General features: G+C 45.5%; 1 protein-coding gene and 1 pseudogene across 1 annotated transcript; both read right to left on the bottom strand.

Annotated features, from left to right (window-relative positions):
- LOC118009827 overlaps positions 1 to 3439 on the bottom strand; it is a 7182-nt pseudogene extending 3743 nt beyond the window's left edge.
- Positions 3440 to 20498: 17059 nt separating this feature from the next.
- Positions 20499 to 20690, bottom strand: LOC118009891 (cytochrome c oxidase subunit 7C, mitochondrial-like). Its single transcript, XM_035003886.1, has one exon. It carries the CDS (start codon positions 20688 to 20690, stop codon positions 20499 to 20501), a length of 192 nt encoding a protein of 63 aa, XP_034859777.1.
- Positions 20691 to 26373: the final 5683 nt, after the last annotated feature.

The following is a 26373-nucleotide window of genomic DNA, read 5'->3' as shown; positions in this document are numbered from 1 at the left end:
GCAATCGTATTGAGAGGGCTTCACTTTGTTTGGATTTTGACCCATAATATCTCCCTAAATAAATCAGAATAGTAGAATCAGATACATTGCCTACAAGTCATATGTAATACCCAGCTTTAAAATTTGCCATGAGCGGAAAGCACTCAGCTGGGCCCGCGTCCGTGTGGATGCCCCCTCCAAGCAGGCTTCCCGGAGCCGCGCACACGGTTTATCTTCATCAAGATAAAAAGCTTCTGCACAGCAAAGGAAACAGTCAACAAAACAAAGAGGCAACCCACAGAATGGGAGAAGATATTTGCAAATGACACTACAGATAAAGGGCTGGTATCCAAGATCTATAAAGAACTTCTCAAACTCAACACCCAAAAAACAAATAATCAAGTCAAAAAGTGGGCAGAAGATATGAAAAGACACTTCTCTGAAGAAGACATACAAATGGCCAACAGACACATAAGGAACTGCTCCATGTCACTTGGCATCAGGGAAATACAAATCAAAACCACAATGAGATACCAACTCACACCAGTCAGAATGGCTAAAATTAAGAAGACAGGGAAGGAAAGTACAGTGGTTCCTCTCCATACCCCGTCCCAGGTGTGTGGTGGGCACACGCTTGTGTGGGTAGGAGTGCGCGGGCTCACGGATGTGGGTGAGAAGGGACGAGCTCCTGGGAGCAGAGAGTAAACGGCGGGGGCCCTGGGGTGGGACGGGCTGTGTTGGCCCCACTTCCAGCTCTGGGATGCAACGCGCAGGCGTTGTAGTAAACAGTCCCGGGCTGCTCATGCATTTGCTCTGAGCGTGGGTCCGCAGTGTTCTCACCACCAAACCATAACCAAGGTAACGGTGTGTCCCTGAGCTTGCCAGGTGGTCACTTCAGCATGCAGCATGCACGTACTCAAACCTCACACCACATGCCCAGAATATACTCTATGCCCGTTGATCATACTTCGGGGCACCCGGGTGGCTCAGTCGTTGAACGTCTGCCTTCGGCTCAGGTCATGATCCCAGGGTCCTGGGATTGAGCCCCGTGTCCGGCTCCCTGCTCGGTGGGGAGTCTGCTTCTCCCTCTCCCTCCGCTGCTCCCCCTGCTTGTGCTCGCTCGCTCTCTCTGTGTCATATAAATCTTTTTTAAAAAATCATACCTCAAGGGGCGCCTGGGTGGCTCAGTTGGTTAAGCGACTGCCTTCGGCTCAGGTCATGATCCTGGAGTCCCGGGATCGAGTCCCACATCGGGCTCCCTGCTCAGCAGGGAGTCTGCTTCTCCCTCTGCCCTCTTCCCTCTCGCGCTCTCTGTCTCTCATTCTCTCTCTCTCAAATAAATAAAATCTTTAAAAAAAAAAATCATACCTCAAGGAAGCTGGGGGAAAACCTTACAAAACAGTGAGTTTTGTCATCATTAGCTTACTCCGCTCGGGGAGGGGGACTGACTAAGGGCTCCGGCGGGGAGGAGGGTGAGGAGGCTGCAGGGGGAGGCCCCAGGTGTCAGCAGGGAAAGGAGAAGCACTGGGCTTCCTGCCCCGCCCGTTCACCTCCCTCCACGGGTACTGTTGTTAACACGGCAAAATCAGTCCCCAAGTGGTTTTCTCCATAACTGAGGTGTCAGTTTTGTGTTACATTTCACTCCTGAAATCCACCCGGGGGGATCTCTTCTTATTTAGGAGGAGCACATCCTCGAGAATATTGTTCAAGGTGAAACCCTTTGAAAACATGGACAGAGGTCGCAGGACCCCGCACAGCCCCATGGCTCTGGGACCCCAGATAGCCGCCCCCTCCTCGGGGGCATTCAGCCTCCCGCCTGACAGTTACTGATCCCTGGGGTCTGTGGGTCGAGCTTCCACACACTCCAGTCCCCTGGGGCGCCACTGATCAAGTGACCTATCACAGCGACCGTGCAGGAAAAACCCTTAACAAACACCTTCACACGTACTTGGTTTGAACCTCTCCCTAGGGCTTTAGTGGCCCCTCGGGTTAGGGTTTCTCAGCAGCCGCCTGCATCATCCATTCTCCTTTCGCCATCAAAGGGCTGCGCCTGGAAGGGAGAGCCCTCAGGACGGCCGTCTGCAGTGCAGGCCCGCTCTCACCTGAACCTCCGGGCCTGCCACCCACGCGGGGTTCGGCCTCCCCCGCACCCCACAGTGAGGACGGAGGCTCCCTCGGCCCCTGCTTGCACCGCTGGAGACGCGCCACGTGCACACAGACGCACGTGCGTAACCAAGGCCAGCCAGCCTTCCCCGGAAAGAGAAGGGACTGTCCCCGTCCTCTCCCTGGCTGGCCTCGTCGAGCCCCGGGGGCCCCTCGCGGTTCCCGCCATTCCTGTGACCAGTCCCTCTACTGAGCCGTCCCAACAGGTTCGCGGGCATGCGGTCGGCCAACTGGATTCCAGCGCGGGACGTCCACGCTGCCTTGCAGGGAGAGTTGCAGGGACTTGCACACTCGGCTGCCTGCGCCTGTGCACGCAGCTCCGTAGCCGCTCATCCAGGGGCCTCCCCGGCTCATGGAGCGGGAGGGTCCTGCAGCGAGGCAAGTGTCAGGTGGGAGCTTCCGTCCAATGCTCACCGCTTGCAGCCGGGGAAGCCGAGGCCCAGGAGGCCCGGCCCCAGCTCCGTCCGTCCCCTGCGCGCCGCGTGGCGGCCGATCGCGGGCCCAGTTCCCGGGCTTCCGGCCCCCACGGCGCACGAGGCGTCTGCACGGGGGGTTGTGGTCAGCGAGAGCTGTCGGGACGCAGCACAGCGAGACACCCGCGTGCAGCCCGCCCACTCGTGGGGTGGGGCGCGGTGAGCCGTCCCTGCCCGCGGAACACGCGGAACACGAGGGAGTGCGATGCAGGGCAGCGGGGCGCCCGGGGCGCGCCAAGCAGCCGCCAGGCCGGGCGGTGAGCGCGGGCGCCCGGCCGCTGCCCCAGCAGGTGCGCGCCCTTCGCGCAGCCCGAGTCGCGCGGGCCACGGCCTCCCACGGCCTCGCGCCTCGCGTGCGCGAGTGCGGCATCCTCCGGGGCGGCGTCCGGAGCCGCTCGGGCGGACGGGAGGGAAACCCGCGGGGCTGCGCGCACAGCCCCCTGCAACCGGGCAGGCCTTTCAGGCTGCTTGCGCCGCGTGGGTGCCGCGTCTTCCGTCCGCGGCAGTTTTTACCGACCTCGGCAGTCCCGGGGGAGCAGCACCGGCCGGGAGATGCTAACCCGCCGCTCCGGTACATCCTTCCAGCGACGCGAGCGGAAGAGACCTTTCTTAGAAACGTTCCACGCGGCGCAGGAGGGCGGAGCGCAGCGCCACTGCGTCCGGGGACCAGGGGAACCTCTCCCGTGCCACCGAGCCCCTCCCCGCCCCTCCCGTGGCCCCTGGCAGCCGCCAGTCTGTTCTCTACCCGCTAGCTGGGGCTTACGTGTAGATTCGGCATGTAAGTGAGATCATAGTGTCTTTCTCTGACTGACCTCGCTTCGCATGATCTCATCCTCCCGCGTGGCTGAGTGCTCTTCCCTTCTGTATGTGCACCACACCTTGATCCCTTTGGCTGCCCACAGAAGGGGTTGCTTCCAAACCTTGCATTGCAGAGAATGCTGCTACAAACGTAGGGGGCCCATATCTTCTCAAATTCGTGTTTTGGTTTTTTAAAACATTTTACTTTTTTACTTGACAGAGAGAGGGAGAGCACAAGCAGGCGGAGAGGCCGAGGGAGAGGGAGAAGCAGGCTCCCTGCAGCGCAGGGGGAGCCTGATGTGGCCTGGATCCCAGGACCCTGGGAGCATGACCTGAGTGAAAGGCAGTGGCTCAACCAAGTGAGCCCTCAAATTCATGTCTTTGTTTTCTTTGGGTGGATGCCCACTGGTGGAATTGCTGGGTCCAACGGTAGCTCTATTTTTAACGTCTTGAGGAACCTCCATACTGTTTCCCAGAGTGGCTGCACCAGCTTGCATTCCCACCAGCAGTGCAGGAGGGTCCCCCTTTATCCGCATCCTCGCCAACATCTTTTGTTTCCTGAATGGTTCATTTTAGCCAGTCTGACAGGTGTGTGGTGGTATCTCGTGGGTTTTGATTTGTATTTCCCTGATGATAAGGGGTGTTGAGCATCTTTTCATATCTATTGACCATGTGTTCTTTGGAGAAATGTCTGTTCAGATCCTCTGCCTGTGTTTAAATCAGATTGTTTTTTTAGCTCTTGAGTTGTAGGAGTTGTTTGTACTTTGCATATTAGCCCCTCACTGGATAGATCATTTGCAAATATTTTCTCCCATTGGGTAGGTTGGCTTTTCATTTTGTTGATGGTTTCCTTTGTTGGGCAAAAGCTTTTTATTTTGGTGTAGTCCCAATAGTTTATTTTTGCTTTTGTTTCCTTTGCTTTTGGTGTCAAACCTAAGTTTGTTCTTTAGGGAGCCGGCAGGAAATACAGTTCTGTAATCATAATCAGATAATGCATGCAAACGTTTAGCTTCTTTCTACTTACAAAGGGCGATTTGGTGCCTATTCATGCAGCATAATTCTAGGCATTCATGCTGAGTGTTCTTTGTGTGCTGGTGATTTTATCCCAGCCTGCATTTATGATGACCACAGTTAAAATCATCACAGCATGTTTTTGTATAATTATGGCTGCCTATTTGAAGTTTGAATAAAGTCTGTGTGTTTATCAGACATACCAGCGAGACCCGGTTTTGGCCCCAGAGCACTTATAATCTCTCAGTCTCATTCTAAAAAGCTGTATTTTCTAAACGAAGCAAAGTAAGAGTCCATTTGGGGTTCCCGATCTGGCAGAAGTTTGCTGCTGTCGTGGAAATGGCTGTCTTCTGGTTTAGGGGCAGGTGGGAGTGTGTCTGGGCTTGCTGGTCCAAGCAACCCCCCATAAGCACATGTGCACTGAGTGCTTAGTGCTCAGGGAAAAGCAGACCACATCTTGACCTGCTCCAGTCTGAGGAGGATCGTTCGACATTGCTTACGTCTTGCTGACTTCCTGCCTTCTCTTTGCTGTTTGACCTCTAATGCAGAATTGGTGATAATTATTTGCAATTACCTATTTCTTAAACACACATAATAGTTTAAATTCCAAATGTCTGCTTCTGGGAATCCACTTTCTAAGTACAATTGTATATGTTATTGTCACTTTAATCTTGGATTTATCAGGCTGGAAAGAAATCACACTTCATTTAGTCTTAAATTGTTTTTTTTAATCACTTACCACTAAATTCTCTTGACTTCCCTTGCTTGAAGGGTTAGGAACAGGTCAGGAGAGGGGAGGGGGAGTAGTGTTGATGCTGAAGGCAAGGTGGCCAGCCTGTGACAGCATGTCTCCAGGAAAACATGGTCCCAGCACATTGCCTCCCCATAAATTAAAATTCTGCTAATTTTAGAATTTGAGGGACCTAAAGGTCATCTGCGTTGAATCCCAACCTCCTGCATGTTACAGATGAGAAAAACAGAATAGAGGTTAGTATCTGGAGGAAGGCGTTCAGCCGCTGGGAGGCCAGACAGGAGCAGGGGCTACCTCCCACACCTGCCCTTTAGCACTTCTCATGCTCAGGCGCCGCATCCGATGTACGATTATGTAGCAATCCATCGTAGGTGCATCCTGGGTCATTCACCACAAGAGCTAATGGTCTTTAGTTTGTGACTTAGTCATTTTAAGGAAAAGTGCTAGTCCATACCAGTATAAAATTTGAAAATAAGTACTTCAAAAACAATCTTATTCATCAAAAGAAAGAAAAATGGGGTGTCAGTTAGGCATCTGCCTTCGGCTCAGGCCGTGATCCCAGGGTCCTGAGCTTGAGCCCCACATCGGGCTCCCTGCTCCTCGGGAAGTCTCCCTCTCCCTCTCCCGCTCCCCCTGCTTGTGCTTTCTCTCTGACAAATACCTGCATGCATGCCAGTCCAGTCTTCATGCTGCATTTCCTGGACTCCCTTCCCACAGCCCCTGAGCTGACTTAGGGTCAACCAAGTAGATGGGCTCACGGGAGTCTTCACTAGGAACCAAGTGAGGTGTGGAGTGCTAGGGAGGGAGGCACTGACTGCTGGAGTGGACCTTGTAAGCCACGGTGTGGTTCTGGAGATGGAGGAAGAGGTCTCTTTCCAGTCCTAGCAGCTGGTTCCTCATTGCATTGGGAACAACACCTCCGTTAGCCTCCCCCAGTCCTGTGCTGTGGCTTTGGGAATTACCCCTGGAGGCTCACTAGAGTCTGAATCTTCATCCTTTCCACAGTTTTATTAGCGTATTAATAATCTTTTAGGCGGCCTTTCCACCTAAATAAGTGAAGTTCGATCCCATTCTCTACAACTAGACTCTCAAAATACTGTAATTCAGACTAAAATGGCATTTTCTTGGAGTGCAGCTGGGGGACCCAGGATGGGATAGATAAACTAGAGCTGGATTTTGTACCACCCTGAATGCCAGGGAAGAGGTTTGGGGAGAACGGAAGCTGTGGGATTGGGTGAGCAGCAGGCAGAGGTGGTTCAGCGCGCGGTCAGGTGCGGGGAGGGAGGAGGGGGGAGGGCAGCGGGACCAGAGCTGAGCGCAGGGTCTGGGCTCAGTGCTAGGGAGCAGTTAGGCCAGATGGCACTTCGCATGCCCGTGACCTCGGTTACAGCCGGACGATGCCGCAGCTCTAACCAACAGGCTACCATCTAAAGAGCAGGATTTCCTAATGCCAAGGCCATTAAAGAAACCCAGAACTCTTTCCATCAAAATCAGCTCTAGTTGTGTTACTGCGATCCAAGGAGGCAGATGGAAACCTCTAGAATGCACAAAGAACAGCTTTTCTCCTCTAGGATCTCTGGTTAGCAGAGCAAGTCACCAGTGGGCTACTTAGAAGCCACCTTAGAGTGAACAGACTAGGATTGCATTTCTGCGTCCGGCCAGCCACATTCTGAGCGCTGTCGGGGCTGCGGCCGCGGACCGCACACGGAGGGCCACACAACACCCCCATCTACGAGCTCGGAACACAGTTGCCTCCAGACACAGACCCGCCTCCACAGCCCCTGCAGCAGACAGACAGACCCTGGCTTTCAGAAGCACCCCGCGACTGGCCGGGGCTCCTGTCCCCTGTGTGTCACGTGGGGCGCCCCGCGACCCCGCCCGGGCTCCTGTCCGCTGCGTGTCATGTGGAGCACCCCGCGACCCAACGGGGCTCCTCTCCGTTGTGTGTTATGTAGACAAAAGTACCTTTCATTGATGTGTAACCTTCTGACTCACATTTCTATAATATGTATGTTTTCTGTCAATTAAGTTATTGTCAATCTTGTTGTGGGTGTGCTAGCAGAGAGTTTGTTCCCCGACGCACGCCCTCTGCACTGTGCACACAGGGGGGTGTTCGGGTCAGTGGGAGTTGGGGGCTGAGGGATAGAGCAGGGAGCAAGAATATATTCCTAAACTGGTGGCCTGAGAACCTGCTGGAAATGAGCATCTACACAAGCCGAGGTTCTGGACTCAGACAGCGACTGGGGCGACCCTTCTGACCTGTCACGGGCCAACAGCTTACACACTTGGAGACCTCGACCTGTAGGTAAGAGTTAGCCTTCCAAATGCCTGAAGGCTCAGAGCCTCGGGAGCCCACGGTGTGGGCGAGGGTTCGCACTGTGCTGGCAGGTCTGAGCAAGGGGTTTTCAGGGGAATGTCCGTAAGTGGACTTTTAAATAATATCTAAGTGGAGATACACAGTTGAGAGGCAAATAAAAGTCGAAAAAGAAGTGTTGACCAGAGAGACAAGAGAAAAGTTCTAGTCCCAAAGATTTTTAGCTGAAGTCATAGGAGTAGGCATTTTTCTAAAGCAAAAAACAAAGTAATGAAATTTCAAGGCTGAACATTTTACACTGAAAAATAAAGTTAGTAAAGATAGAAGTTGGCACCACTAAATAAGAGAAAGACAACTACATGGAAACACTAGAGCATGTATTTTCACTATTTAAAAAAACCCCTATTTTGAACATCTAATATACATCTAATACTGCTAGATGTTGAGACAGTGAGGAAGAATGGTCAGATTTCCTGTTAAACACGGTAGATTGAACAGAAGCAGTTACGTATGTATCCTTCAAAACCTCTCTAAAATTAAAGCACGATTTCCGAAAAATATAGCCTATAAAAATAAAAGTGACTCAGCACCAGCAGCAGAATTTTGGAAGCTGGCAAGTAGATGGGAGAGTGGTAATGGAATTATTAGCGGACCAGACAGAGCTGGTACATAAGCATCAGGAGCCCAGTGCAGCGGAGACACTGGGCAGGACACCCTGAGGATGGACGCAGGACAGACGGGGCCAGGTCCCATAGGAGCAAGTGGGGGTCCAGCACACAGCCAATGTGCAGAAGGCTGTCCCATCCAGGGCAGCGGCAGACCCAGGCTCTCCGAATCAGGGGTCCCAGGGCGTCTGTTTAGCAGGATGTTAAAACAGAGCCCCGGCCATGACCTTGCTGCAAGCCTTCTTTGCAAACTAGGCGTCCAGAACCAGTAATAGGACTTGTAGCCACGTACCCGTAGGGAGGATTAAATCATCAGCAGTGGGACCTTTTTCAAGGCCTCTTTGGGGAGACATAAACGGTGTTACACCTTATAAGTACATCATACCTACTGAGGGCAATTTTAAGGAAATGACTCAGCAGCTCAAGAGTCCCTGGGAGTTGGGGTCCGGAGACTGATGAGTGAAACATGCCTGCAGCATCTAAAGCTATGGGTAATGCAGAGAGTGGAGCAGAGCAGGAGAAAATATGTAAAAATCAAAATTAGGAAAGAGTTGTCTTTCCACCAGTAGCGGAGCCGAGGACTGGCCTCCTGAAGTGGGGAGGGGCTCCCGCAGGAATGCTGGCCCCAAAGGTGCAGCTGCTGTCCCAGCCGCCGGGACTATCCCAGCGGCCAGGACTCAGCCCTTCGGGACGGTCCGCTCTAAGGCCTGCCTGCCCAGAGCACCCAGAGTCTGGGGCACCCACCCAGTAAGGGACATTTGCCTTCTCCCTCCCTCCCTCTCATCTCTCCCAGCCTGGGTGGTCAGCGTAGCTACAGTTGCTGGGAAAGCGAGCACAGGAAAGGAGATGCTGCTGTGCACCTGCCCCGCCGTGGGCCTTGGCAGGGACAGTGATAAATCCTCAATTTAAGTCAAAATCAGAATTGTATTTTTATAAAGAAGTGGATAATTGCCATCACTGAACTGATACCATGCATGTGACCTAAAGTGACAGAAGAACTTGTTTAACTTAAAAGGGAGCAGAAAAGTCCTAGGCCTGTGTTTTTTATCCAAGAAAGAGAAGCTCTTCCCACAGCAAATAAACTTAGTTTCTTTCTAATGACATCCCACAAATTCAGCTTGCACAAGAACTGCCCCAAACCAGCTCCATAACTCTGGTCATTCACGTGTGGAGAGTGTGTGTGACCCCACCCTCCCACCCCAGGGAAGAGAGACAGACGGACACAGGACGGACAGATGGAGAGGGACAGAAACTTCAAGAGAACAGGAGGTTATAGAAAGTGAACGTGCAGTTAACAAAAAGAGCCAGGAACTTAAAATCTGATACAAATCCTTGAATTCCATAAAAGTTGTACTTAAGTCGACACACCTCGTAGAAGGTAAAGCCACAAGAAAGAGACTCTAAACGTGGAAAAAAGTATGAGACCATTGGAGGATCTGTTTAGGATCTTCAACATTAGTGAGTTCAAGGAAGAAAATGGGAGGACGAAGCTATCAAATAATTCAAGAAAATTTCCCCAAATGGAACCGGTCTCCAAATTGGAAGCGCTAGCCCAGAAGTGAATACAGAGCTGCCTCCCAGACCTGGACTGAAGGCCTGGGGTTTGGGAGGGGGCAGCGGGTGAGGGACTCGGACCACAGGGTGACCGCAGCTGTGAAGAAGGCACCGTTGACTCCAGTAACGCAAGGTGTCCTCCAGGAAAGGAATTTATGACTCAGGGATAAAATCGTACGATCATTATTGATCTAAAAATTATGCTACATTTACAATGGGAGGATGGGGAGGTATGTGTGTGGTCAGAAGAAGGGGGAAAGAATAAGAAAAATCCGTACAGCATGGAAAGCCATTGATAATAGCTAACAAGAAAAAAATCAGTATCAGAGCCATGTTGGTGAATTTGCAGGCAAACCTCAAACGCAGCTCGAAGTTGAAAGCGGTGGTCTCTGGGGCAATGGCAGTGAACCGCTGTGTGGACTGGTGGGCTTGTTGTTACAAAAACCTTACAGACTGATTTGACTTACTAAACTACACAGGACGTAACTAAAAATTAATACAAATGTTTAAAGCACGATGGAGCCAGTTATGTGCAAAACTCATTCTCGGGAACAAGGGAAACTGAGGTACGAGCTGAGAGTTTCAGGGGTTGAGGAAGGACAGCTTCCCTGATGTGGCAGGTGCTGCGTGCAGGGTTAGCTCAGATCTTCAACCCTCATGAAACGAGTGCTGCTGTGAGGAGCCGGCTAGAACCATCCTACAATTTGACCAAGACCACAGCTAAATCCTGAACGCAGGCGTCCGCATGGCCCTGCCCACCCCGCCCGAGGCACCGCGTGAGCAGGGCTGGGGTCCAGATGGCGCCCACTGGCCCAGCAAGCCGAGGGCCATCTGCACGGCCAATGTGTGTTCTGACGTTAACTATTTCGGACTCTTCCCCTGCTGTCCAGCGTTCCCTCGGGTCCAGAAGGAGGGAAGAGGAGGGAAGAAACCTTGCTCTCTGCTCACCCTTGGTTGTTGCTGGTGCCTTTGATTTTGTTAACATTCTGCACAGATTTTATCATCGAGACCTGCAGGAAGGTTAGTCCTCCCAGCTTGTGAGGCTATGACTTTGATATTGTTTTACTTTTAGATTTCTGTCCATTTAGAGTTCATTTCTGTATACGGTGTGAGGGGTGAACCACTTTTCCTTCTTATTTTTTCGTTTATCTTTTTCTAAGTGGTTGCCCCACTGCCTGTTACTGTTCACAGATCTTCCCGTTTGCCTTGGTTGGTGAGATGCCACCTTCTCTACAGACTAAATTCCCATGTGTGCGTGGGTCGTTTTTGTGACTTTCTATTTCAGTCCATTTGTGTGCATGTCAACTGGGCCAGAACCATGTTGCTTCCATTATAGAGGTTTCAGAGTATGTCTGTAAGAGCTGATAATGCAGGTCTCCTGTACCTCTTCCTTGTTGGCGTTCCCTAGTTTTTGAGTTTTTTCCCCTGTGTGCACTTCTTTGGCCCCCAGGCTGTGTCCTGATGGATCTCAACACAACTGTACAAGGCACACGGGGTCACGGGCCTTCCAGCAGTTCCTTCCCTAAGTAACTAGAAGAGGCTCGTGTTTCCTAAAGGAGTCTGGACTTTTTCACCCTAAACGTTTAAAAATAGAACGTGGTTAAGAGAATTTATAAATGAGGACAGGGCATGCCTCAGTAAGCCAGGCAGCTCTCTGTGGCACAGTTCCTGTTTCAAATCTCTCCGTCCTTCAGAGTGCAGATACACTTGGAGGACCCAGTCCCAGCACACGGTCGCCTCCTGACTTCCTTACAGAATGCTCAGCCACACGGCCTGCATGTGATGTTTCCCTAAATCCTTGCTGTTCTGGGAACTGCACGAACACGAACACATCAGGAGACCAAGTCTGAGCTGGGGCCGGTTAGTGTCCCCCTAGGAAGAGGGATACACCTGCTAGGAGACGGTAAAGTATCACCCACACTCTGGAAGGGAAGATACGTTCTTGCCACCCATACTGTGCAAGAGTAACTCAAAGCTGCAAATTCAGTAACTTGGCAAAGCAGAGCTGTGGCAAACCCCAGGAAGTTGTGCTAACGGGATATTTGATGGGCAAGTCTAGAACATGTTAGCCCCCTTGTAAAACCTGCCTCAGGTTATAACACACCAGGAACTCAAATCCTACCATTGGCATCAGGATTTTGGAACTCAGAGGAGTGTGTGAACGAGGTTTTGTTTCGTATCACCGTGTTGGGACCATGGTGGACACTTGCAATGAATGATTGCCATGCTCAACAACGTGGACGAGCCTCGAAAGAATTGTGCTGATGAAGGAGCCTGAAGGCTTTATGATTTCAGATTCTCAAAAGTTCTGGAAAATGCCACACAGTATGTTGTGACAGAAAGCAAATCAGTGGTTGTCTGATGAGTGAGTCCCAGTCCCTTCTGAGGGAACCTTACAGGTCAGCCCAGAGACTATGGTAATGCAAGGCTTGTCAAAGCAGGCGGGGAGGGAGGGATTGCTAAGGAGCACGGAGAGACTGCAGGGCGATAGGCGTGTTCGTTATCGTCATCCTGGCAATAATTGCACAAGTGAACGCGCATGGCAGGACCCATCACCCTGATGTGCACACAAATGCTCAGTGTATTGTGTGTCAGGCGTACCAAGAGCGACAGACGGGGGAGGGACGAGAGGGGACGAAAACGTAATTGGATCACTGAAGTCACATGTAGTAAGAAACAGCAGTGAGGACAGTGGCGTCTGCAGGGTCTTCCCTCTCCTCCGCAGTATTTCTGGGGGAGTCGTTGGTTTATCTTTGCGGATGAGAAGGCAGAACCTCAGCTGTTCTCACACCAGCAACAACTGGCAGGTTCTGCTGTCCTGTCCCAACGCTCAGAGCACACGGGCTTCTGGGACTCCAGGATGCAGTGTTCCAGCCCTCCTAGACGCTAGGACGTGTGCGTATGCGGAGTAAGAAATAGTGCTGGGTATTTGGGAACAGATACTTCCACTCAGACATATTCAAATTAGTTTTAGGTATCTTTTCTTTATCTCTCTAGAAATGTATTGGTCATAATAGAAAGGTAGCTGCTGTTAGTTCTATATGGTTTTGGTTTTGTTTTAAGCAATTTCAAAAAATGACTACTTGAAATTGTTTTGACATTTTGATCATTCTAACTTGAAAGGTAGTTTTACCTTTTGAAATTGGAGACATTGTTCCCTATCCAAGTCCTAAAAACGGTGACAGGAAATTCTTAACTCGGTATCTTCCCCAGCATAGCTGGTCTTCCTGGAAAGATTCATAGCGGTCAGTCAGTCGTGAAGCAGGTGGGATCTCTGTTATTTTTAGATGTAAAAGGATCACGGCCTGAAGTTTTAAAGTTTTCGTCCACTGCATGTATTAAACAAACAAACCAAATGGTCCTACAGGTTACCTGGTTACTGTAACGCAGCAGGCTCAAACCCATGCGAGCACTCGCTCACTCAGGAAATACAGTTTACACAGGCAAATGTAAAAATGTGCTCTGTCTATGTTAAAGCTGTCTCAGGAGAACATGTCAAATAACGAGGAAATAGCTTCATTATACGTTAATATGTCAGCTTTTCATGGTGTTACCTTCAACTAGAGCAACTGAAAAAGAAACTAGTTACCTTTCTGAATGTAAGAAAATAATCCTGTTTCCCCTTATATGTTGCAGATTGGAAATCTGAGCAGTGTGATAAAAAGTGATGCATTGAATATGAAAAACAATGAGTTTCATGTTGCAGCATTTTCAGGAGCGTTCGTGCGGGGAATGCCCTGGGCTTGAGTTAGGAAGCCTGCCACGCAGTGAAATGCAATCCAATTCCCCAGACTTTTAAACACAATCTCTGTGAAATGTAAATGATGAGTGAGTCCCAGTCCCTTCTGAGGGAACCTTACAGGTCAGCCCAGACACTATGGTAATGCAAGGCTTGTCAAAGCAAGCTGGACAGTAAAAACAATGTGCATGGTCAAAAAGATCCCTCCATCCAAATTTGGGGGCTGGGCAGCACAGAGCAGAGCTTTACAGAGGAGACCGTGTTTAAAATGGACTCTGAAGGTATCAGGTTGAGTCTCATAAAATTGCCAGTGTTTGAGCATCATGGTCTACAAGAAGACTACAGAGACAGTATGGATTCCACCCCATTTGCAGGGACGCAGAAGGAGGGGTAGGTGGGGAAGCAGGTATGTCTAAGGACGGCTGCTCTTCAACTGCCCTGGGCGTTTGGAGGGGGCACATTCCTGAGAAGGGGCTGGGACCAGGGTCTGATGTCACATTTTGTGCAAAGTGGAGGCACTGAAGCCTTCCTCCTAAGGATGTAGTAAGTCCAGAGCTGGGTTTTATGGAAACCAACCCGAAAACCCAGTGAATTGGAGTGAGGATGGGCATCTGGAAAGCAATCATTCCAGAATTTACTGCAGTAGCCTGGGCTTAGACTGAAATAGGTTCATCTGCAATGTGAATAGGAAGCAGATGGCTGGAGGAGAAGTGGGAAGGGGGTCCATGGTGCTTGGCAGTTGATTAGCTCTGTAATCTAGTGATACAGGAGAAACATAACTCCGATGGTTGGAGTCTAGGCAATTAGTGGAAACTGGGAATAAAGGAGGAGGAAAGATCATGGTCTTGGTTTTAGGTAGTCCAGATAAGTTGGTCAAGAGAGAGCTGAGCCAAGTGCAGGATCTGGAGAGTGCCGCTCTTGTGAAGAAGGTATTTACTGAACATCTGAATGTGTCCATCACTGGGCAGCCTGCTAAAGACTGAACAGTGGTTCCAACATCATGACTGAGGCACAGGAGCAATAATGGGATCCTGAGAGTCATGGGACAGAACACCATCCCAAAGAGAGAAGACAGGATGAGGGCCCAGGAGGAAGTCCAGTGACAGATTCTGGGGGACAACCGATGTGTACGTAACAGGAGAGGGAAGTGGCAGCCACATCAGGTCAAAGGAGCAGTGGTAAGATGAGTTGGACCCGTGGACCCTAAGGGAGGACAGGCGCGGGCAGGAGCCCTTGCCCACCCTGCAGAGAGATCGAGGAGAATCTGTCAGTGTTGTCGGTTCTGCTGTGACATGTCGTATGACCTTGGAGAGTCCTTATGTCTTCTGGGCCTCATTGTTTCCTTCATATGTAAAATTACACGACTGTACAAGATGAGTTCTCAGCACTCTTTGCCTAAAATCACTAGATTTCTCTGACCATTGAACACAAGCAATCAAGTTAGGTAGGTATGAGATTGATTTTCCCCCAATTAAATCTGAGGGGCTGGTGCATCTGTGTGTATGGTAAGAGCACTGAACACAAGATCCACCTTCTTAACAAATGTTTCAGTGCGCAGCATTGTGAACCACACTGCCCATCCCTCCAGCTAGTGCATCTCCCATAACCGAAACTCTTCAGCTTCTGAGCAGTGGCATCCCTCTGCCCCTCCCCTAGCCTTGGGCACCCATCTACTCTCTCTAGGAGATGGACGAATCTTGGTACTTCCTGTAGATGGAATCATGCGGTACTTGTGCTCCTGTGACTGACTTATTTCATTTCCCATAAGGTCCTCCAGATTCATCCATGTTGTCACATGTGGGAGGATTTCGTCTTCTTAAGGCTAAATAATATTCCACTGTACCCAGAGGCTACATTTTCTTATCCAGTCATCTGCTGACGGACATTTAGTTTCCATATTTTGGCTACTGTGAATAAAGCTGCAATGATTTGGGGAGTGTAAATCTCTCTTTGAGATCCTGATTTTAATTCTTTTAATTTTTCTGGGATTGCTGGATCATATGACTGTTCTATTTTTAATTTTTTGAGGCCATTTGTATGTCCTCCATAGAGAAATGTCTATTCAAGACCTTTGCCTGTTTTTAAATTGGGTTATTTCCTTTTCTGCTGTTGAGTTGTAGCAGTTCCTTTCATATTCTGGACATTGACTTCTTAGGCTTATAGATGGCAAACATTTTCTCCTATTCTGTAGACTGCCTTTTCACTCTGTTGATTGTTTACTTTTCTGCGCAGAAACCTTTAGCTTGAAGTAATGACATTTGTCTATTTTTGGTTTTGTTGCTCGAACTTCTGATGTTATATCCAAGAAATCACTGCCCAGACCAATATCACGAAGATTTCCCCTATGTTGTCTGCTAGGAGTTTTACAGTTTCAGACCTCACATTTGAGTCTTTAATCCACTTTGAGTTTATTTTTGTGTGTGGTGTGAAGTAAGGGTAAAGTTTCATTCTTTTGCACGCGGATATTCACTTTTCCCAGCACCACTTACTGATGAGACTCTCCTTTCCCCATTGGATATTTTTGGCATGCTTGTTAAGGATCAGTTGGCCATATATGCGTGGGTTTATTTCCGGGTTCCCTATTCTATTCCATTGGTTCAAATGTCTGTTTTTATGACAAAACCATACTGTTTTGGAGACTGTAGATTTGTAATATATTTTGAAATCAGGAACTGTGACGCCTTCAGTTTTGTTCTTTCTCAAGTTGCTTTGGCTTTTTAGAGTCTTCTTTGGTTCCACATGAGTTTTAAGGATATTTTTACCATTTCTATAAAAAATACCATTGATATTTTGATAGGGATTGCATTGACTCTTAACAATATTAAGTCTCCCAAGCCATGAACATATGATGTATTTTTATTTATGTCTTCTTTAATTTTTTTTTACCAATATTTTCATAGTAGTCAGCGTACAAGTCTTTTCCCTCCTTGGTTAAGTTTATTCCTAAGTATTTCATTCTTTTTGATGCTTTTGTAAATGGGATTATTTTCTTAAATTCCTTTGCAGATAGTTTGTTACTAGTGTATATGATTTTTAAAATGTTGGCTTTGTATCCTGCCACTTTACTGAATTTATTAGTTTCAAGTATTTTTTTGTGGCATCTTTAGGATTTTATACATATAAGGTCATGTTATCTGCAGACAGGGGTAATTTTACTTCTTCCTTTCCAGTTTGGATGCTTTTATTTCTTTTTTGCCTAATTGCTCTGGCCAGGACTTCCAGTACAATGTGGGATAAAAGTGATGAGAGTGGGCATCCTTGTGTTGTTCCTGGTCTCAGGCGAGAGGCTTTCAGCTTTTCATCATTGAGTATGATGGTGGCTGTGGGCTTGTCATATACGGCCTCTGTTATGTTGAGGTACATTCACCTCTACCCACTCTGTTGAGAGTTTTTGTCATAAATAGATGTTGAATTTTGTCAGATGCTTTCTCTGCTTCTATTGTTATGATCATTGATTTTTATTCTTCATCCTGCTAATGTGGTATATCATGTTGATTGATTCACGTATGTTGAACCATCCTAGGAATAAACCCAACTTGATCATGGTCTATGATCTTTTTTTTTTTTTAAAGATTTTATTTATTTATTTGAGAGAGAGAGAATGAGAGACAGAGAGCATGAGAGGGAGGAGGGTCAGAGGGAGAAGCAGACTCCCTGCCGAGCAGGGAGCCCGATGCGGGACTCGATCCTGGGACTCCAGGATCCTGACCTGAGCCGAAGGCAGTCGCTTAACCAACTGAGCCACCCAGGCGCCTGGTCTATGATCTTTTTAATGTGCTGTTGAATTCTGTCGGCCAGTAGTATTTTTTTTGGGGGGGGGGGCTCATTATCACTGCCATTTTTAAATGTCAAGACAGTTTATTTAACTAACTATAGTTGTTTATGAGATAGGATAGGTTTTTAAAATGCTTAGAAGCTCGGCTCATTAGCAATTAAAAAGTGGGTCCAAGGGAAAAGCCTTGAAACCTGTATTATCAAATCATCATCTAGTTAAGCTGAAAAAGCTGTCTGCTCAAAAGTGGAAAGACAGAGTCTTATAAGTTTGTGGTTTTTTTTTTAAGATTTTATTTATTTATCTGACAGATAGAGAGGCAGCAAGAGAGGGAACACAAGCAGGGGGAGTGGGAGAGGGAGAGGCAGGCTCCCCGCCGAGCAGGGAGCCCGATGTGGGGCTCGATCCCAGGACACTGGGACCATGACCTGAGCCGAAGGCAGACGCTTAACGACTGAGCCACCCAGGCGCCCCTAGACAGAGTCTTATATTCTGGTTGTTTGTCTTGCTTTTTCTTAAGTTGAAGTTTTCCAGAAGGGAAATATTTATTAATATTTTTATTAATAGATATATATTTCTAAAAGGAATATTTACTAATATAAAGTATGCATCATTGGAAAACAGCCCTCATTTCATGCTTCCCTCAGAGTACTATCCAATGTCCTTCCTTGTTGAAATGTGTCAATTAATGACTATGATAGACTATAATTTTTTTTTAAGATTTCATTTATTTAAATGAGAGAGACAGCAAGAGAGAGCGAGCACAAGCGGGGTGAGGGTGGAGGAGCAGAGGGAGAGGGAGAAGCAGACTCCCTGCTGAGCAGGGAGCCTGATTTGGGACTCGATCCCAGAATTCCGGGATCATGACCTGAGCCGAAGGCAGACGCTTAACCGACCAAGTGACCCAGGTGCCACCCGCCCCCCCCGCCCCGACCTTTTGGAAGATTTTATTTATTTGAGAGGGAGAGAGATTTTTTAAAAGATTTTATTTATTTATTTGAGAGAGAAAGGGAGTTTCTTCTGTTTTTTAAAACTTGTAAGCAGATGACCTTTTTTTTAAATAATTTATTAACTTTGAAACTACTTTTTTATTGAGGTATAATTGACATGTAACATTATATTAGTTTCAGGTGTATAATGTAATGATTTAATATTTTTGTACATTGCAAAGTGATTTCCACAATAAGTCTGGTCCCTAAGTCTAGGGACATCTGTCCCTATACATAGTTATAATCTTTTTCTTATAATGAGAATTTTAAGATCTATGCTCCTAGCAAATTTCAAACATACAATCCAGTATTATTTTACCAATGCTGTACATTGCATCCCCATGACTTTATTTTATACCTGGAAATTTGTACCTGTAAACCCTCTTCACCCATTTCACCTACCATTACCCCCCCCCGCCCCCCCCGCCACGTCTGGCAACCACCAATCTGTTCTCTGTAGCTATGAGTTTGGGGTTTTTTCTCTTTTTCTTTTTTTAGATTCCACATACAAATGTGGCCATATGGTATTTGTCTTTCTTTGACTTATTTCACTTAGCATAATGTTCTCAAGGTCCATCAGTGTTGTTGCAAATGGCAAAATTTCCTTCATTTTATGGCTAAATAACATTCCTGTGTGTGTGTAAAGTATTCTCTTTATCCATGCATCCACTGATGGACACTTAGGTTGTTTTCCTATCAAGGCTGTTGTTAATCATGCTGCAGGGAACATGGGGTGAGACTCCTTTTGAGTTGGTGTTTTCATTTTTTTCAGATAAATACCCATAAGTTGAAATTGCTGGGTCATATGGTAGCCCTATTTTAATTTTTTGAAGAACCTCCATACTATTTCCCACAGTGGCTGCATCAGTTTAAAATCCCACCAGCAGTGTGCAAAGGTTCCCTTTCCTCCACGTCCTCACCAACACTTAGTTCTTGTCTTTTTGATATTAGTCATTCTCCAAGTGTGAAGTGATATCTTGTTGTGGCTTTGATTTATATTTTTCTGGTGATGAGTCATGTTGAGCACCTTTTTTTTTTATGTACCTGTTGTCCATCTGTATGTCTTCTTTGGAAAATGTCTATTTAGATCCTCTGCCCTTTTAACAAATTTTATCACAGTATCACTGCTATACAATGTTCTGTTAGCTTCAGCTGTACGATTCTGTACACTGTGCAGTGCTCCCATCTGTCACCATAATTGCGTGGTTCCCATCTGTCACCATACAGCACTATTAATTATTGACTATGTCCTGTGCTCTGCCTGTTTTTAAATCAGATTGTTTGGTTTCTTTGCTAATGGGTTGCATGACTTCTTTATACGTTTTGGATTTTACCCCATATCAGATACATGATTTAAAAAATATCTTCTCCCATTCAGTAAGCTTCCTTCTTATTTTGTGATGGTTTTCTCTGCGGTGCTGAAGCTTTTTTATTTTTGCCTTTGTTGCCTTAGCTTTTAGTGTCAAGTCTAGAAATCATCACCAAGACCTCTGTCAAGTAGTTTGGTGCTTATGTTGTCTTCGAGGAGTTTTACAGTTTTAGGTCCTACATTCAGGTAATTTGTCTTCAGGTAATTTTTGTACTTGGTGTAAGATCCAATTCTCCCAGAACCCTTTATTGAAGAGACTGTCCTTTCCCCAGTGCATATTCTAGGCTCCTTTGTTATAAATTACTTGACCTTATATGTGTGGGTTTATTTCTGAGCTCTCTACTCTGTTCCATTGATCCACGTTTCTGTGTTTATGCCAATATCCTACTTTTTTTTTCAAGTTTGCATTTTTAATAACATAAATTACCAACAAGGTCTTGACCTAGTAATCAAAAATTAAAGCCTCAAAATCTAAAAACAAGAAACAGACTAAATCACACACTAATCTGACCAAACAAACTAATCCTGGAATATTTCCCAAATAAAAAAGTAAGCACAATTATCACATTCCATGTTTCAGAGAAGAGGCATTAAGGATTCATGCCATAAGTTTATTTACAAACATATTGAGTATGTTGAAATCAAGAGTTTGATCCATTTTTCAGAGACTGCACGTCTTAAAATGTTCTTTTCACATCTGTTTGATGGGTTAATTAAAACATCCTTACTTTTTTTTTTTTTTAAGATTTTATTTATTTATTTGACAGAGAGAGACACAAGCAGGGGGAGGGGAGAGGGAGAAGAGGGCTTCCTGCGGAACAGGGAGCCCGGTGCGGGGCTCGATCCCAGGACCCTGAGATCATGACCTGAGCCGAAGGCAGACGCTTAACGACTGAGCCACCCAGGCGCCCTAAAACATCCTTACTTCTTAAGCAGCTGATGTCTTGCTATAAAAAAAGGTGCAGCAAATCCAGATCCAAAGTACAAAGTCATCATAAGTAGTAATCGCCAGTTGTTGTCCACTGAAAATGGCAAATTCTTCCCTGGGCCCTCCTCATAGTGGCTCCTACGGACCACAGAGCGTGTGAGCCTCCAGATGCTCTGTCCCAACATGGCGCCGTTGGAAGTTCTTCAAAAGGGGCAGAGTCCTGAGACCATAGAAATGGCAGCACCTCCAAGTCTCCTCTTCTCACGACCTTGTTCCTTGGTGTGTGTCAATATTATACTGTTTTGATAGCTATAGATTTGTAATACAGCTTGAAATCAGGGACCAGGATGCTGCCATCTTCTTTTTAAGATTGCTTTGGGTATTCAGGGTCTTTTGTGGTTCCATATAAATGTTAGGATTGTTTGTCCTATTTCTGTGAGAAAAGCCATGGAATTCTGATAGCGATTGCTCTGAACCCATAGATTTTTTTGGGTAGAATGGACATTTTAACAATATTAAGTCTTCCAATCCCTGAGCACAGTATGTCTTTCTATTTATTTGCATTTTCTTTGGTTTCCTTTATGAATGTCTTATAGTTTTCAGTGTACAAGTGTTTACCTACTTGGTCACTTTATTCCCATGTATTTTATTCTTTTTGATGCAATTTAAAATGGGATTGTTTCTTTATTCAACTTTCTGATGGTTCATTTTTAGTGTGTCAAAACACAACAGATTTTTGTATATTGATTTTGTATCCTGCAACGTTGCTGAATTTATTAGTGCCGATGGCTTTTTGATGGAGTTTTTGGATTTTCTGTATATAATATCATGTCATCTGAAAATACTGACAGTTTTGCTTCTTCCTTTCTGATTTAGATTCCTTTGATTCCTTTTTCTTGCCTAATTGCTCTGGCTAGGACTTCCAATACTATATTGAATAAAAATGGTGAGAAAGGGGGCACCTGGGTGGCTCAGTTGGTTAAGCAACTGCTTTCGGCTCAGGTCATAATCCTGGAGTCCCTGGATTGAGTCCCGCATCGGGCTCCCTGCTCGGCAGGGAGTCTGCTTCTCCCTCTGACCCTCCCCCCTCTCATGTGCTCTCTCTCTCTCATTCTCTCTGTCTCAAATAAATAAATAAAATCTTTAAAAAAAAATGGTGAGAAAGGGCATCCTTGTCTTCTTCCTAATCTTAAAAGAAAAGCTTTTAGCTTTTCACTTTTGAGTGTGATGCTAGCTGTGGGCTTGTCATATATGGCCTTTTTTTTTAAAAAAAAGATTTTATTTATTTATCTGACAGAGAGAGAGAGAGAACAAGTAGGCAGAGAGACAGGCAGAGGGAGAGGGAGAAGCAGGTTCTCCGCTGAGCAGGGAGCCCGATGCAGGGCTCGATCCCAGGACCCTGGGATCATGACCTGAGCCGAAGGCAGACGCTAAACCAGCTAAGCCACCCAGGCGCCCCTGTATGGCCTTTTTTATATTGAGGTATGCTCCCTCTCTGCCTACTTTGTTGAAAGTTTTTAACATAAATGGATGTGGAATTTTGTCAAATGCTTTTTCTGCATCTATTGAGATGATTATAGATATTTATATTTCATTTTGTTAATGTGGTGTGTCATATTGATTGATTTGTGGATGTTGAACCATCTTTCCATCCCTAGAATAAAACCCACTTGATCATGGCATATGGTCCTTTTAATGTATTGTTTAATACAATTTGCTAATATTTTGTTGAGGATTTTTGCATCTATGTTTATCAGGGATACCGGCCTGTAATTTTCTTGTGGTGTTCCTGTCTGGCTTTGCCATCAAGGTAATGCTGGAGTTCTAAAATAAGTTTGGAAGTGTTTCTTCTTTTTCCACCAGGACTACTGACTTAGGCAGCCTTGTTTTGTAGAAGTTCTCCAAAAGAAATGTTTCAAAATTCAAACTTGTAAATATAAATAGAATTTCTTTATGTAGCCAAAGCATGCTTTGCCTTTGTATTTATAGCCAGACATCTTTTAAAATTAAAATAATTATTTTATTATAATATTTTTACAATTTAAAAAATCTTTTTGAGATTCACCTTCAGAAAGTAAAAAAATAATAATAACAAAATCATTCTCTACTAGAAGAGAACTCCTTTTTTTTTTTTATTAACGTATAATGTATTATTTGTTTCAGGGGTACAGGTCCGTGATTCAACAGTCTTACACAATTCACAGCACTCACCATAGCACATACCCTCTCCAATGTCCACCACCCAACCACCCCATCCCTCCGACCCCCCTCCCCTCCAGCAACCGTCAGTTTGTTTCCTGAGATTAAGAGTCTCTTATGGTTTGTCTCCCTCTCTGGTTTCATCTTGTTTCATTTTCCCCTACCTTCCCCTATGATCCTCTGTCTTGTTTCTCAAATTCCTCATATCAGTGAGATCATGTGATAATTGTCTTTCTCTGATTGACTTATTTCGCTCAGCCTAATACCTTCTAGTTCCATCCATGTCATTGCAAATGACAAGATTTCATTCCTTTTGATGGCTGCATAATATTCCATTGTATATATATACCACTTCTTCTTTATCCATTCATCTGTCGATGGACATCTGGACTTTTCCCATAGTTTGGCTATTGTGGACATTGCTGCCATAAACATTGGGGTGCATGTGCCCCTTTGGATCACTACATTTGTATCTTTGGGGTAAATACCCAGGAGTGCAATTGCTGGGTCACAGGGTAGCTCTATTTTCAACTTTTTGAGGAACCTCCATACTGTTTTCCAGAGTGGCTGCACCAGCTTGCATTCCCACCAACAGTGTAGGAGGGTTCCCCTTTCTCCGCATCCCCGCCAACATCTGTCGTGTCCTGACTTGTTAATTTTAGCCATTCTGACTGGTGTGAGGTAGTATCTCATTGAGGTTTTGATTGGGATTTCCCTGATGCCGAGCGATATTGAGCACTTTTTCATGTGTCTGTTGGCCATTTGGATGTCTTCTTTGCAGAAATGTCTGTTCATGTCTTCTGCCCATTTCTTGATTGGATTCTTTGTTCTTTGGGTGTTGAGTTTGATAAGTTCTTTATAGATTTTGGATACTAGCCCTTTATCTGATATGTCATTTGCAAATATCTTCTCCCATTCTGTCGGTTGTCTTTTGATTTTGTTGGCTGTTTGCTTTGCTGTGCAAAAGTATCTTGATGAAGTCCCAATAGTTCATTTTTGCCCTTGCTTCCATAGCCTTTGGCAATCTGTCTAAGAAGAAGTTCCTGTAGCTGAGGTCGAAGAGGTTGCTGCCTGTGTTCGCCTCAAGGATTTTGATGGATTCCTGTCTCACATTGAGGTCTTTCATCCATTTGGAGTCTATTTTTGTGTGTGTAAGGAAATGGTCCAGTTTCATTCTTCTGCATGTGGCTGTCCCATTTTCCCAACACCATTTGTTGAAGAGACTGTCTTTTTTCCATTGGACATTCTTTCCTGCTTTGTCAAAGATGAGTTGACCATAGAGTTGAGGGTCCATTTCTGGGCTCTCTATTCTGTTCCACTGATCTATGTGTCTGTTTTTATGCCAGTACCATACTGTCTTGATGATGACAGCTTTGTAATAGAGCTGGAAGTCTGGAATTGTGATGCCGCCGGCTTTGCTTTTCTTTTTCAACATTCCTCTGGCTATTCGGGGTCTTTTCTGGTTCAATACAAATTTTAGGGTTATTTGTTCCATTTCTTTGAAAAAAGTTGATGGTATTTTGATAGGGATTGCATTAAATGTGTAGATTGCTCTAGGTAGCATAGACATTTTCACAATATTTATTTTTCCAATCCATGAGCATGGAATGTTTTTTCATTTTTGTGTGTCTTCCTCAATTTCTTTCATGAGTATTCTATAGTTTTTTGAGTACAGATTCTTTGCTTCTTTGGTTAGATTTATTCCCAGGTATCTTATGATTTTGGGTGCAATTATAAATGGGATCGACTCCTTAATTTCTCTTTCTTCTGCCTTGTTGGTGTATAGGAATGCCACTGACTTCTGTGCATTGATTTTATATCCTGCCACTTTACTGAATTCCTGTATGAGTTCTAGCAGTTTTGGGGTGGAGTCTTTGGGGTTTTCCACATAAAGTATCATATCATCTGCAAAGAGTGAGAGTTTGACCTCTTCTTTGCCAATTTGGATGCCTTTTATTTCTTTTTGTTGTCTGATTGCTGTGGCTAGGACTTCCAATACTATGTTGAATAGCAGTGGTGATAGTGGACATCCCTGCCGCATTCCTGACCTTAGGGGGAAAGCTCTCAGTTTTTCCCCATTGAGAATGATATTCGCTGTAGGTTTTTCCTAGATGGCTTTTATGATATTGAGGTATGTACCCCCTATGCCTATACTCTGAAGAGTTTTGATCAAGAAAGGATGCTGTACTTTGTCAAAAGCTTTTTCTGCATCTATTGAGAGGATCATATGATTCTTGTTCTTTCTTTTGTTAATGTATTGTATCACATTGATTGATTTGCGGATGTTGAACCAACCTTGCAGCCCAGGGATAAATCCCACTTGGTCGTGGTGAATAATCCTTTTAATGTACTGTTGGATCCTATTGGCTAGTATTTTGGTGAGAATTTTTGCATCCATGTTCATCAGAGATATTGGTTTGTAATTCTCCTTTTTGATGGGGTCTTTGTCTGGTTTTGGGATCAAGGTAATGCTGGCCTCATAAAATGAGTTTGGAAGTTTTCCTTCCATTTCTATTTTTTGGAACAGTTTCAAAACAATAGGTATTAATTCTTCTTGAAATGTTTGGTAGAATTCCTCTGGGAAGCCATCTGGCCCTGGGCTCTTGTTTGTTGGGAGATTTTTGATGACTGCTTCAATTTCCTTAGTGGTTATAGGTCTGTTCAGGTTTTCTATTTCTTCCTGGTTCAGTTTTGGTAGTTGATACATCTCTAGGAATGCCTCCATTTCTTCCAGGTTATCTAATTTGCTGGCATAGAGTTGCTCATAATATGTTCTTATAATTGCTTGTATTTCTTTGGTGTTGGTTGTGATCTCTCCTCTTTCATTCATGATTTTGTTTATTTGGGTCATTTCTCTTTTCTTTTTGATAAGTCTGGCCAGGGGTTTATCAATCTTGTTAATTCTCTCAAAGAACCAGCTCCTAGTTTCATTGATCTGTTCTACTGTTCTTTTGGTTTCTATTTCATTGATTTCTGCTCTGATCTTTATTATTTTTCTTCTCCTGCTCGGTTTAGGCTTTACTTGCTGTTCTTTCTCCATCTCCTTTAGGTGTAGGGTTAGGTTGTGTACTTGAGACCTTTCTTGTTTCTTGAGAAAGGCCTGTATTGTTATATACTTTCTTCTTAGGACCACCTTTCCTGCATCCCAAACATTTTGAACAGTTGTGTTTTCATTTTAATTTGTTTCCATGAATTTTTTTAATTCTTTAATTTCCTGGCTGACCCATTCATTCTTTAGTAGGATGTTTTTAGCCTCCATGTATTTGAGTTCTTTCCAACTTTCCTCTTGTGATTGAGTTCTAGTTTCAAAGCATTGTGGTCTGAAAATAGGCAGGGAATGATCCCAATCTTTTGGTACTGGTTGAGACCTGATTTATGACCTGGGATGTGATCTATTCTGGAGAATGTTCCATGGGCACTAGAGAAGAATGTGTATTCCGTTGCTTTGGGGTGGAATGTTCTGAATATGTCTGTGAAGTCCATTTGGTCCACTGTGTCATTTAAAGTCTTTATTTCCTTGTTGATCTTTTGATTAGATGATCTGTCCATTTCAGTGAGGGGGGTGTTAAAGTCCCCCACTATTATTGTATTGTTGTCGATGTGTTTCTTTGCTTTTGTTATTAATTGCCTTATATAATTGGCTGCTCCCATGTTAGGGGCATAGATATT

Source organism: Mirounga leonina, unplaced genomic scaffold, assembly GCF_011800145.1.
Source record: "Mirounga leonina isolate KUSES-001 unplaced genomic scaffold, KU_Mleo_1.0 Mir_128, whole genome shotgun sequence".
Lineage (NCBI taxonomy): Eukaryota > Metazoa > Chordata > Mammalia > Carnivora > Phocidae > Mirounga > Mirounga leonina.
Note: the sequence above shows the minus strand (reverse complement) of the source record. Positions and strands in the feature narration are given on the sequence as shown.

Bases quoted from the DNA above. Each gene is read 5' to 3' on its own strand.
- LOC118009891 (XM_035003886.1), bottom strand. From the start codon at position 20,690: ATGTTGGGACAGAGCATCTGGAGGCTCACACGCTCTGTGGTCCGTAGG.